This window comes from Ceratotherium simum, chromosome X (genome assembly GCF_057802395.1).
Source record: "Ceratotherium simum simum isolate JZ-2026a chromosome X, ASM5780239v1, whole genome shotgun sequence".
NCBI classification, from domain to species: Eukaryota; Metazoa; Chordata; class Mammalia; order Perissodactyla; family Rhinocerotidae; genus Ceratotherium; species Ceratotherium simum.
This window is the reverse complement of record NC_141940.1, coordinates 72,586,718-72,600,056: the sequence shown is the minus strand read 5'-3', so window position 1 is coordinate 72,600,056 and position 13,339 is coordinate 72,586,718. Positions and strand designations below refer to the sequence as shown.

The 13,339-nt window shown below is 44.2% G+C and overlaps 1 protein-coding gene across 3 annotated transcripts; it reads left to right on the top strand.

Moving 5' to 3' along the window:
- The first annotated feature begins 1,320 nt into the window (after positions 1–1,320).
- PIN4 (peptidylprolyl cis/trans isomerase, NIMA-interacting 4) lies at positions 1,321–11,175 on the top strand. Of its 3 annotated transcripts, none has more exons than XM_004439837.3 (4): positions 1,321–1,472; positions 4,560–4,633; positions 10,475–10,594; positions 10,998–11,175. In XM_004439837.3, exons 1-4 carry the CDS (start codon positions 1,430–1,432, stop codon positions 11,154–11,156), a joined length of 396 nt encoding a protein of 131 aa, XP_004439894.1. In that variant the 5' UTR covers positions 1,321–1,429; the 3' UTR covers positions 11,157–11,175. The 3 variants fall into 3 exon arrangements, with proteins under 3 accessions (XP_004439894.1, XP_087283148.1, XP_087283149.1); XM_087427022.1 differs by having other exon boundaries at positions 1,344–1,416; XM_087427023.1 differs by lacking the exon at positions 4,560–4,633 and having other exon boundaries at positions 1,344–1,472.
- The last annotated feature ends 2,164 nt before the right edge of the window (positions 11,176–13,339 follow it).

Sequence of the window (13,339 nt, the reverse complement as noted above, 5' to 3'; positions counted from 1 at the left end):
ATATACTTTTTAGAAAGGTATCATATTCTATAGCTTGTTCTCCAGCCTTCCTTAAGGCCATTTCCCCTGTCTGTACGACAGGTTAACACTCATTATTTTAAATGGCGCATATCCTTTTGTGTGCTTGAAACCTTATTTACTTAAGCAATATCCTACTGAGGGACATTTAGACTGCTTCCAATTTCTCTTGTGGGAGATCAAAATTGGCCACCCTAAAATATATCTCTTTACCTTGATTATTTTCTCTGACAGACATTTGACCTCCCACTAACTGCCTAAAGAATTTAACACAGAAGATCTATTCCAGGAAGGAGTTACTGTCATATGATGGCTGTAATATAATGCAAAATAGATGTTACAATAGGAAAGGCACCAACAAGCCCATCTTATCAAAAATTCTGTCTCTCTGAGGCCACATTCTCTAGGCAGCCCAGCAAAGAGTTGCCAGACAAACATTTACATTTATAAGGGAAATCTCCATTTGTAAAGGTAGCTCCCTCTCTGTGCTGGGGGGAAGGGGGGATGGCCTCTCTAGAAACCTATCAGTATGGAGGATAAGGCTTAAATCTGCATACCCTCCATTACTGTGATTTCTGTCTCTCTTCTGTCTCCCTCCCCACCACCAACATCCTCCTTTGTCTTTAGCTGAAGATTCTATTTAAGAGGAGAATCTCTGCCATTGTGTTGAGAAACTCAGTTTCCCTGGTTTCTCCCATGTATACACGTTATCAAACTCGGTATTATTTTCTCCTGCTAACCTATCTTTTAACTATTTGGCCAGCCAGAAGAACCTTAAGGGAAAGGGCAGAGGGGGATTCTCCCTCTTCCCCACACTCTCCATGACACAGTTCTGAATGAGGCAGAGGGATGATAGCCTTTTCAAAAAAGTACCCTTTGAACCCAATCAGCTACAGGCTGCAAAATAAAACTTAAAAATGAAAAACTACACGTGTGTGTAGGCAGGGGCAGGAGGACGGGGCAGTCACCTAGACTCTTCCTGCTTTTCTTTTGTTTCGCGGCCCCGCGGGATTGGCTAGAGCCGGTGTGGAGAGACTGCAAACCTCCGGCTTCCACTACACACGCGTGGAGGAGACGGGCGGAAGAGCCGATGAGCAAGGCAGCTGGGGCAAATAAGAGCATGCGAAAGAAGTAACAAAAAGCCCAGAGGCAGGGTTTATCACCCCTGCTCTACCTTTGGCTCCACCCCCCTACCTGGCCCAAGCTTCTTATTGGTCAGGCATCTTCAGCCCCATTGGTCCGAGAGCTAAAGGACTGGGTCTGCCCCAAGATATGCCTGCTTCCGGAGCTGCAGTAAGAACCGTCAATTGCGATGCTGCTTTCAGGCATTTGTTTAGGACATGCCCCTGGGGCCTGAAGGGGCTTTGTACGGCAACCGAAGCAGCTGCGAGTTCAACGGCAAGTTTCGAAGATGCCGCCCAAAGGAAAAAGTGGTTCTGGAAAAGTGGGGAAAGGTAGAGCGGTCAGAGCAACCGGGGAGAATGGGGTTGGGTGAGGAGCGAGGGGAGGAAGCAGACTGGCGACTCCCAGGGTCCCGGACGGAGGCAGGGGGTGGTCAGTGTCTAGAGGACTGGCCAGGAAATAAGTTGGGGATGATCAGTGTGGACTTCTCTGGAAAGCTGTAATTGAAAAAGCATAGAAATTAGGTGGTAGAAGAGAACAAAGGATTAAGAGGAAGTCGTATTTTGTTTGTTTCTTAAGAATGGGGAAAACTTGGGAGTGAGGCTGACGTGAAGGATCCAGTAGAGTTAGAGAAGTAAAGGTACACAGGAGTGAGATTTGGGAGAAAACGGGGTCCAGGACAGAGGTGGAGCAGTTGACCTTTGAATAGGAGAAGGGATACCTTACGCTTGAGGTCACAGTGCAAGAGACGAGGATGTGTGGTTGTGAAAATTGGGGCCAGAGAGAGGGGAAGGGGTGGAGCTTGTGGGAAATCGTGCTTAATGGCCTCAGTTTTTTTTAAAGCTTCAGCGCATAGTTGTGTATCCTAGTTGTTAGTTTACTTCTCTATGTGAGCTGCCGCTACAGTATGACAACTGACAGAGGAGTGGTGTGGTTCCACAACCGGGAAACGAACCCCGGGTTGCGGCCATGAGAGCGCCCAATCTTAACCACTAGACCTCCGGGGCTGGCTCCAATTTCTTAATAAAATGGAAGGCAAGGGTAATTTTTAAGATTGAGGGGGCAGGAGGCTGGCCCCGTGGCTTAGCCGTTAAGTGCGCGCGCTCCACTACTGGCGGCCCGGGTTCGGATCCTGGGCGCGCACCGACGCATGGCTTCTCCGGCCATGGTGAGGCCGCGTCCCACATACAGCAACTAGAAGGATGTGCAACTATGACATACAACTATCTAGTGGGGCTTTGGGGAAAAAAAAAAAGGAGGAGGAGTGGCAATAGATGTTAGCTCAGAGCCGGTCTTCCTCAGCAAAAAGAGGAGGATTAGCACGGATGTTAGCTCAGGGCTGATCTTCCTCACAAAAAAAAAAAAAACGACTGAGGAGCAGGGACTGAGTAGGGGTATTAAGGAGAGTGGTAAAGGTTTGGAATAGTCATTGAAGGTGATGGGAGAGGGAATGAAACACTAGTAAAAGGATTGCCCTCAGTGCTGAGAACCTAAGATTGAAGGCCATGAATTTGTAGAGGACACGATCTGCACAGTCAGAATTTATCTAGCACCGTGCAACTGGCACAATATAGGACTGAAAAGAGCTAGGTGTAGCCTTGAGCCAAGGTTGAGGTTTTGTTGGACAACAATAATAGAAGGATAGCAACACAAGAGAAATAAGAGTGCCAGTGAGAACTGAGTTCAGATGATCAAGCATGGGGTGCAGACAGGGAAGAGAAGGAGAAGTCTGATAGTCTAGAGGAACGTAGCAGGATAAAGGGACTGAAGGGGGGTGCAGTTTCTGTGAAGTCAAAGAGCAGTGTGGTGGGAATGAAGCATGAGAAAGCTGGAAGAACAGGAAGTTGTAGCCAGAGACTGAACTAGTAGTTCTGAGTGGCACAGTACTATGGTGTGCCCCTGGGAGCAGGTGGCCTGGAGTAGAAGGCATCGGCATTCCGGAGGGAGGTCCAGAAGTGTGAGGTTAGGTTGTTGGATGATTCCTCAGCATAGATGGTGAGGTCATCCAAGGTGATGGCAGGAGTGAGGGTGGAAAGGAAGCCTGAAGCTGCTGCCAGAGGCCTCAGTTGATCAAAGGGAGTGAGGTGGCAGTCAGAAGATGACAGCATCCAGCTGGGGAGAGGATGGGATAAGTGGGAGACAGCATTGTTCAAGAGTGAATATACAGCAAACCCACTTTAAGAGTTCTGTTGTGATAGAACTCCTTTGGCAGTAACATTTTTTAGGCATTTGGTGGTATTTTGGGTTTTCAGTTTAGTTGAACATGTATTGAACAACTGTTTTGTGCCAGGCACTGTGCTAGGCATTGGAGATACTAAGACGAGTAAGATGGAGTCTCTTGATTGAAACTTTGCAATGGCTCCCTATTACTTCTAGGGTAAATTCCAGGTTCCTTAATGGGGCCCAAAGGCCCTCATACCCTAACCCTCAGCCACCTCCCCTGGGCTCATCTTACAGCACTCCCACCTCAGATTTGGCTTTATCCATAGTTTCCTACACATACCACGCTGTTTCCTGCCCCTGGAGTGCCCCCTTACCCTTGTCCTTTCTTCATCTGATGAGCTCCTACTCATCCAGGAAACGTTCCCTGGCTGGCTAAAATGTCCCTCTGTCATTCCACAGCTTCCTGTCCGTAATCATAGATCATTCTCCTGCAATGATCTATTTACGTAACTGTTTACATATCCATCTTCCCCAGTAGAATATGAGCTCCCTGAAGGAAGGTACCGTGGCTTTGTATCCCCAGTGACTGGAACTTAGTAGTTCCTTAGGAAATGTTTATTGAACTGAACACTTAATCCAGCAATAGTTCTTAGGACCATCAGCCTCTAACAGTAATTATGCTGCCATCGACACAGACGTTGACATAATAATAAAATGTAAGATGCTGCCAGTGGTTGTTAATCTGAATATCGATAGGTTTTCTTAGGAAAGTGTCAATGGGTAATGTAGTAGACTTTGGAAATTTGGACATCAGTGTATTCTTTAGCCACATATGGGTGGTGGGAAATTTGATCTTTATTTAAAATATATTCTTGGAGATTTTACTTATTGGAATTGTGAGTACTCAGATACATTGTTGCAGTGCTTATTAGAAATCTTACAAAACCTCGGGTTTGCCGTTAGAAGGCAGGATTTCAAATTGGGTCCAGAAAATCTGGACCAGGCTTCTGGCACTCTCAACCATTAGCACACTCACTTGTGTATCCATTTTCCTTGAAGGGTTTATGTAGCATGTGAATTTTCTGTTTTAAGAGAGGTGAGTCACAGATTAATTTAGCTTGATGTAGTAAACTGTCTGGCAGAATTCCCTTTTGAAGTTTGGTGCTGTGATGGAAGTATCAACTCCTATTGTGTTGGACCTTTCTGTAAATATCAAGGTGCAGTTTAAACGAGTACATGTCATCTTTTCTCTAAAGGAGGAGCAGCCTCTGGGAGTGACAGTTCTGACAAGAAGGCTCAGGGTCCCAAAGGTGGTGGCAATGCAGTAAAGGTGAGTTAGTAGTTCTTTTTCTTTTTCTTTTTTTTTTTTTTTTGGTGAGGAGATCAGCCCTGTGCTAACATCCGCCAATCCTCCTCTTTTTTGCCGAGGAAGACGGCCCTGGGCTAACATCCGTGCCCATCCTCCTCCACTTTATATGGGTCGCCGCCACAGCATGGCTCGCCAAAGCAGTGCGTCGGTGCGCGCCCGGGATCCGAACCAGCGAACCCCGGGCCGCCGCAACGGAGCGCGCACACCCAACCGCTTGCGCCACCGGGCCGGCCCCTGTAGTTCTTTTTCTTAACGTTAAGTATAAATAACATATATATGGGTGTTACTTTGGTACACTTAAAAGGAAAAGACAGTATACTGAACTCATCGTAAGAGGCTAGCCTAACACTGATGTAAAATCCAGGTAACACAAAATTGGAAAATAGAGACCAGTCTCACTTATGAAAAGTAGTTTTTCTCAAATGCTTTCTCAGACATCCAGAATTTCTCCATACTTCAGTATTATTCCTTAAAATGTATTAAGTTAGATCTTCCCAGTAAGTGAATGAATTATTTCTCAAGATGAAATAATTTTTTATAAAACCAAGAGCTTAGATAAACAAGCAAAGGCACAGGTCTCATTAGATGGCTCCTCCACTGGTAAGCTACAAGCCAGGGCCCTCACCATGAAAATGGGGGTGGGAGACAATCGCAAATAATTACTTGAAGTACTTGACCTAGTCCCAGAGGAGTGTCTGCCCTGGAAAAATATAATCTGCCAGCAGAACTATACTACTTAGTGCCATGTAACAAAGCAATTTCCATGTTTCAGTCAAGATATAGGATCCCATACTTTGATTCATTCATTCAATGAGGATTTAGTGACATCTGCTCTGTGCCAAGCAGTGTACTAAGTTCTGGGTATTTAAAAAAATAAAAAACAGGTAAGAGATGGTCCCTGTTATCACAGTCTAGTTGGGAGCAGTTAGGTAAAGAAAGAAATTTCCTTGCTGTATGATAAGTGCACTAGGAGAATTACATCATATAAATCCAACCATACACATGCAGCCAAAAGAAAAAGAGAGATAATGTAAATAGTGTGGGCCATTCTGCCCACTTTTCTACTCAATGAACCTATGCCCCAGAGAGGGAACGAAATGGGAGACATGAATCTGCTGACCTCTGTTCTCGTATGAGCATCCAGCCATGTGAAGTGGGATTCTGGTCTCCAAAGATAAGTTTTCATAAGACATGGCCCCTAAATACAAACCACCTACTTCATCTGATGTTCAGCTGAAGACGTTGTCATTGTTAAACATGGGCGGGGGAGACAGGCTATGTTAGGCTTAATGAGGGCAGACATGTTGGTATCCAGTATGGTATCTTCACAAGGGATGTGTAGGGTACTTTTGGCTATCTGCAGTTTTCACCTTATGTGCTGACTTTTACAAGCACCTAACCTAAGAGACTGCTCCACTGCATATGGCTTTAAAAAGGCATCTTGCCCTCTCTGGAAAAGAATAAGTTCAGTGTGGCTATACATGAGGTAGATGGAGAGGGGTGGCATGTAATTAGGTAGGAAAGTCAATTAGGGTTAAACCTTTTTGTTAAGCTTTATCTTTTGAGATTTTTTTTTTTTAGAGAGAGAGACATCTCTGGAGTCTCTTCTCTTTTTTTGAGGAAGATTGGCCCTGCGCTAACATCTGTTGCCAATCTTCCTCTTTTTCTTTTTTCTCCCCAAAGCCCCAGTACGTAGTTGTATATCATAGTTGTAGAGTTGTAGCTCTTCTATGTGGGACGCCGCCTCAGCATGGCTTGATGAGCAGTATGTAAGTCCACACCCAGGATTCGAACCAGCCAACCCCGGGCTGCCGAAGCGGAACGTGTGAACTTAACTGCTACGCCACCGGGCCAGCCCCTTTTTTGAGATAATTTTAGACTCATAGCTTCAGTTGTAAGAAATAATACATGTACCTTTTACTCTGTTTCCCCCAATGGTAACATTTTACAAAACTCTAGTTCAATAGCACAACCAGGAGATTGACATTGATGCAGTCAAGATACAGAACAGTTCCATCACCAGAAGGATCCCTGTGTTGCCCTTTTATAGCCACACCCACTTTCCTCCCGCCCCTGCCTCTGCCTCCTCCTTAACCCCTGGCAGCAACTAATCTGTTCTCCATTTCTGTAATTTTATAATTTCAAGAATGTGTTTTTTTTTTTTTTAAAGATTTTATTTATTTATTTTTTCCCTCCAAAGCCCCAGTAGATAGTTGTATGTCATAGCTGCACATCCTTGTAGTTGCTGTATGTGGGACGCGGCCTCAGCATGGCTGGAGAAGCGGTGCGTCCGTGCACGCCCGGGATCCGAACCCGGGCCGCCAGCAGCGGAGCCCGCGCACTTAACTGCTAAGCCACGGGGCCGGCCCTCAAGAATGTTATATGGATGGAATGATACAGTGTGTAACCTTTTGGGATTGGCTTTTTTCTTTCAGCATAATTCTCTGGAGATTCCATTCAAGTTATTGCATGTATCAATAGTCTGTTCCTTTGTATTGCTGAGTAGTGTTCCATGGAATGGAAGTGCTGTAGTATGTTTAACTGTTCACCTGCTGGAGGACAGCTGGGTTGTTTCCAGTGTTTGTGAAGGCCCCAGCAGGGGAGGGACCCTGAAACCCTCCAGTCTTTTAGGGTCTAGGCTCCTTCTATATCCTGCCATTTTGCTTTAGACCCCACTCCCCATTCCTGAGCCCGTCCCTGCCCTGTGTTACTAGGGCTGTCCGGATCTTGAAATCCACCCTTCACTTCCTGCCTTCCCCAATCCTGTTCTGTTCTTCTCCGCACACAGACCTCCAGGCCCTCAAGCCGTTCCTGTTCTCCTCACCTCCTCCCAGGCTTTATGTCTGTTCTCTAAGCCCCGTTATGTCCTGTAAGCTGGAAATTAGATCGAAGGTCTTGACCATTGGATCAAGGAGCCTGACTCCTTTTCCTTTGGTCCTCTGCTGCATCCACCTGACAAACTACAACTCAGGATCAGTCCAATGGTCTACTGTTTTACACTGAAACCCAGAACTGCTGGGCCCTACTGGAGGGTCACACAGCCTTGGGGATTTGGGGCCACTAATTCCTGGTCTCTAACCCTAGCTAGGCCCTCAGTACTGCTCAGCAGTCCTTTGCCACTTACCTCAAGTGATCCACCGCCCTGCTCCAGTCAGTCAGCAGATCACTTTGTCCAGTGGTTCTCACCTCTCATCAGGTTCACCTGGAGAGCTTCTACAACAACCAGTGCCTAGGGCCCCACCCCAGACCAGCTACCTCAGAATCTCTGGAGAGTGAGGCCTGGACCTTGATTTATTTTTTAGAAGCTCTGGGGGTGATTCTTTTTGTTTTTTTTTTAAAGATTTTATTTATTTTATTTTTCCCCCCAAAGCCCCAGTAGATAGTTGTATGTCATAGCTGCACATCCTTCTAGTTGCTGTATGTGGGACTCGGCCTCAGGATGGACGGAGAAGTGGTGCCTCGATGCGCACCCGGGATCCGAACCCCGGCCACCAGCATTGCAGCGCGCGCACTTAACCACCAAGCCACAGGGCCGGCCCTCTGGGGGTGATTCTGATGTGCTGCCAGGGTTGAGAAACACTGATCCAGTCTCACAGGGTTGGTGTGAGGATTTCATGAGATAATGGATGTAAAGCACTTAGCACAGTGCCTAGCAAATACTAAGTACTCAATAACTTTTGAATATTGTTATAATTTTCACAAGAAAATGGAAACCAGACCTATAGTCAGGAACTCATTGGCTTTCCAGCCCCCTATCAACAAAGTTATCTTCACCCCCACCCCCCTCTTCTTACCTTCTTCCTTTAAGGCTCACTAATTTTTCAAACAGTGCTCTGAATGCCAGACCTTGCTCCTTCATTTCACCACCCTCTTTCTTGGCTCTGTCTTCAACCTTTCCCTCTACTGCATCTTTCCCTTCCTTCTGAAAATATGCCCAGGGATCTTGAAAATACACACATGTCCTGTGACCCTTTTCCTCTGACCAGAGCCCTTTCTCCTTCTTTTCTAACTCAGTTGGGGAAGTACCCCCCAACACATTGCCTTCCCACTTCCCGTTACTCCCTCAGTCAGCCTGCTGCAGCCTGGCTTCTGCACTTACTACTCTCTCCAACTGCTTTTGCTAAGGTCATCCATCAATCTTGCTAAATTGATTGTACCTCTTACCTGATCACTCTGCAGCATTTAACCCTGTTGAACATTTCCTCCTTGAAACTTGCTCTTGCCTTGGTTTCTGTTAACACACCTTTCTCTTCTACCTATCTGGCCCTTCCTTTTCATTATGCTTGTTGAGCTGCTTTCTTTGCTTATTGCTTAAACATTGATGTTCTCCAAGGATGTCTTTAACCTACTTTCCTCCTCTTCTCATTCTACATAGCCTCCCTGGGTAATCTCATCACCTCTCACAGCATCAGCTACTACCTCCACGCTGATTGCTCCCTAATTCTCTCCATAGCTTTGCTCTCTTCTAAGATGCCAGTCTTACCCAGTTGCTACTTGGTCAGTCACAATTACAAACCCCACAGGTACTACAGACTCATTGTGTCTAACTTATCAAACTGTCCAAACCAGAATACTTGTTTATTCCTCTATAAAATGGCGGATGGTATCGCCTTTCTGTGATCATGAATACTGTGTGCTTTTTCCCAGTAATTGAACCAGAAGGTTGCTTTGTGAGTGTAGAAGCAGAAAGAGGGAGGCAGTCTAGAAGCTGTTTTAGCTAGGCTGAGTTGAGGTCTGATGAGCCATCCTTGTCCCCCAACATGTATCTCTCTGGTGTCCAGATTGTTTGTCCCTGTCTCCCCTGGACAGTGCTGGACACATTCTATAGACGTTTGCCTCTCTGAGCCCTGCTTTTTAACACATTCTTTCCTTTGCTGGGTTGGTATCTCCTGTGTAGCTCCTCCAGTCAGGAAATTACTCCTGTGGGCCTAGGATTCCCTCGCTCCCAATTTCAGTAGTTGAACCCTGAGGACAACCTTGGTTCGCTTGTCTCTAAATTTATAAGGGAGACACCTTTAGCCCCTACCCCAGTGTATCACTTGCCATATGGAACAACAGATTCTATTTGCATGAGAAATGGGAAATCCTGCAAAACAGATGTCTTGACAAAATCATTTTTAAGGATATAGTGATTTTTTTAAAACATGGCTTTTTGTAAACATACGTCAGATTTGAATACTTCTATAGGGTTGAGTATTCTTAATATTCAACATACGATACTTTTTCAAAGTGTTGAATTGTGGGGAGGCTTTATACATTGGGCCTCTTTTGGTAAAAAGTGTTTCCTAGTGGGGTTTTTTTTCATATATTTCCCACTCTGATGAATGCTACCTTTATTGAATGCTAGCTGCATTAGCTCAATCTTCACAACCCTGTGAGAACACATAGGTACTGTTATTATCTCAATGCATACATGAGGAAACACTTAGAGGTTTAAAAACATGCCTAAGATCATACAGCAGAGTTGGGATTTGACTCCAGGACCCAAGCTTTCAACCATGATCATGTTTCCTCTTCCTCTTACCATTGAGGTACATAGTCAAAGATGGGAGCTTCCCACAGCCAGGTGCCCGTTTTCCATCTAAATCGAGGTTCTGAGATATTGTCGTCATGTGGGAAATGAGTTTCTGGCCATCACCCAACTGGGCAGACTTCCAGGATTTTCTGTTGCCGTGAGCTAATGTGTTTTTTTTTTTTTTTTTTTTTTTTACTAATGGGGGTAATCAGACATGACTGCTGTACTGTGAGGAAAGGAATCGTTTGGGTCTCCAAGTATTATGTGAACATACTTTTTCCTTGTAGGTCAGACACATTCTGTGTGAAAAACAAGGAAGAATCATGGAAGCCATGGAAAAGTTAAAGTCTGGAATGAGATTCAATGAAGTGGCTGCACAATATAGTGAAGATAAAGCCAGGCAAGGGGTATGGTGCTCTTATCATTTGAAATGATCTGTTCCCCACAGAGGACACCCAGCAGTAGGGATTATTTCTATGTTCTGCCATTAATTTTAGCCATATCTTGGTTTAAAGATCTTAAAAGCAGAAATGTCCAACTTGTGAACAGTTAAATGTGGGTCCCCTATGTCTAAACCTAGGCATGACCAAACTTGCACAGCTAACAGACACCCGGTAACATTGTGAGTGCTTCTGTGTTCCGTTCAGGGTTGGACCTCTTCTACCCGTTTGTCCTTGTGGAGCCCTCTCCTTACAGCCCAGATGAATAAACCTAGGAACCTTAGCATTTGTGTTGGGAAATTCTCAAGCTACAGTAGAACTGTTCCCTCTTCAGGGCCACTTGACATCACATATCTTTTGGGTTTTGCAGGGCGACTTGGGTTGGATGACCAGAGGGTCTATGGTGGGACCATTTCAAGAAGCAGCATTTGCCTTGCCTATCAGTGGGCTGGATAAGCCTGTGTTTACAGACCCTCCAGTAAAGACAAAATTTGGATATCATATTATTATGGTTGAAGGGAGAAAATAAAATTGTATGAAAGACTGAATATGTTTTATACATTCTGTTTATTTCTTTAAAAGTTATTGAATAATTCTTGTATTTTATGAACTCTGTCATTGTGGGTTTGTAGGTACAAAAGCAGGTGGGTAGAGGTCAGCATACACTGTACACTGCAGTAGGTAGTCAGTTGGTGGTTCTCAAAGATGAGTCAAGTGGACTCCTTTAACCTGTCGTCCTTTTCCTCCCAGAATGACTTTATCTGATTCTCAGTATATCCTAGAAGTTCATTTAGAAACCATCTCTAGGGGAGCCAAATATGAGTTCATACTATGCACACGTTGAATTGGACATTGAATAGATGGATTCTAATATGAAAATCATCATATAAGTTTCTAGGCAACATTTGTTTTTTAAGTTAGCCAACTTGGATCTGCCAGGACAGTTATTATTAGCTCCATTGTCTTAACACAGTACATGGCACATAATGGCCATTCAACATTAACTCCTTTCTTTTTAAATAAATGTTTATTGCAGGAAAAAAAGCACTCAGTTCTTCTACCAGTTGTTTGTACTAGACTAAGCAGCCATTCACCAAGTGCTGGTTAAGGGAGAAATGTCAGAATAAAAACATTTCCTCATCTTCAAATGTATTGGTTACATTATGACCATCCCTTCCAGGGCCAATGTTCTGTGTATCTACGTTTTCTAAATTTATAATGCCATATTTATGACATACAAAAAAGTATAAAGAATAATATAAATACTATACTGCTTCAAAAACAAAACTTTGTCAACACAACTATGTGATTCTTAATAGTGATTCTTTTAACACACCGTGTTATCTCAGCTGCATTTGACATGCCACGTTATGCTACATAGTGGCAACTTCACCTAGAGACTTAAGGTTCCCATTTTAGAAGAGTTTCTGAGCACCCAAGCGGATTATGCCTTCATGAGATTTTCCTCACTGAGCAGACCAAAGGCTGCCCCATTCCCAGGGATGCATAGATACGCCAGTACGATACAGAGAGATGTTCAAAATAGGAAGTGTAAGATGAAACTGCTTTAAAAACCACATTCAAAACAATGTCTCTAAATAAGGGCTATAAATTCTGAAAATCTTGAAGGAAATTCTGAAAAGCTTTATGTACATGAGACACTACCTAGGCTAGAGTCCTTTGCTCAGGACATTGGCTTACCCAGGATACTAAGTGAATACATTTTGCATGGGTGTCACTCACGAAGGAAGCTGGAGTGCTCGAAAGGTGGACTAGAAAGAGCAAACTAATTTCTGTGGCATGGAGAGAGAGCCGTTATAAGCTAGCTTGTGAGCAGGTGGGGCAGGAATGGGCCTCTGACACCAAGCAAACCTGTGGGACGTTAGCTTTTGACTGGTAACTATGGTTCTGAAGGAGTTGGTAAATGAAAAAATTAAGGATTTATACAGATTTATACACATTATAGCACATGCATTCAATTTTGCTTTGAAACTGCATCTTTTTCATTAAGTTCAGTGCTTAAAGAACAAACCTCATTCATAGTAAAATAATTGCAAATTAAAACCAAAATGAGATCCCGCTTTTTACCCATCAGGTTGGCAAAGTTCAAAACGCTTAATATTTTGTTGGTGAGGGTATGGGGAAATAGGTATTGTCGGGGGAAGAGAGAGAATCTCCTTCTGCCCTTTCCCTTAAGGTTCTTCTGGCTGGCCAAATAATCAACAAGACAGGTTAGCAGGAGAAAATAATACCAAGTTTAATAACATGTATACATGGGAGAAAGCAGGGACACTGCGTTTCTCAACACAATAGCAGAAATTCTCGTCTTAAATATCATTTTCAGCCAATGACAAAGGAGGATTTTGGGGGTGGGGGGAGTCAGTTACAGGAGATTACCACTAAAGCACAGTAAACAAGAGTAAGGTTTATTATGTAGCTCAAGGCCTCACCTTCTACATTGATAAGTCACTAGAAATGAGCTCATCGCCCTCTCTTCTCCAAACAGAGAGGGAGATACCTTTACAAATGGAGATTTCCCTTATAAATGTAAATGATTGTCTGGCAACTCTTCGCAGGGTCATCCAGAGAATGTGGCCAGAGAGACAGAACTTCTGATAAGAGGGGCTTGTTGGTGCCTTTCTTATTGTAACATTTACCCTACGTTATCTTTACAGCCATCATGATAGATCTGTTTCAGGAAGGAGTTACTAT

What these genes read in the sequence shown, in the direction of transcription:
- PIN4 (XM_087427022.1), top strand. Translation starts at nt 1,359, where the DNA reads ATGCCCCTGGGGCCTGAAGGGGCTTTGTACGGCAACCGAAGCAGCTGC. An exon ending in AAGCAGCTGCGAGTTCAACG is followed by an intron (nt 1,417 to 4,559) that starts GCAAGTTTCGAA and finishes TTTTCTCTAAAG; the next exon opens with GAGGAGCAGCCTCTGGGAGT. An exon ending in GTGGTGGCAATGCAGTAAAG is followed by an intron (nt 4,634 to 10,474) that starts GTGAGTTAGTAG and finishes TTTTCCTTGTAG; the next exon opens with GTCAGACACATTCTGTGTGA.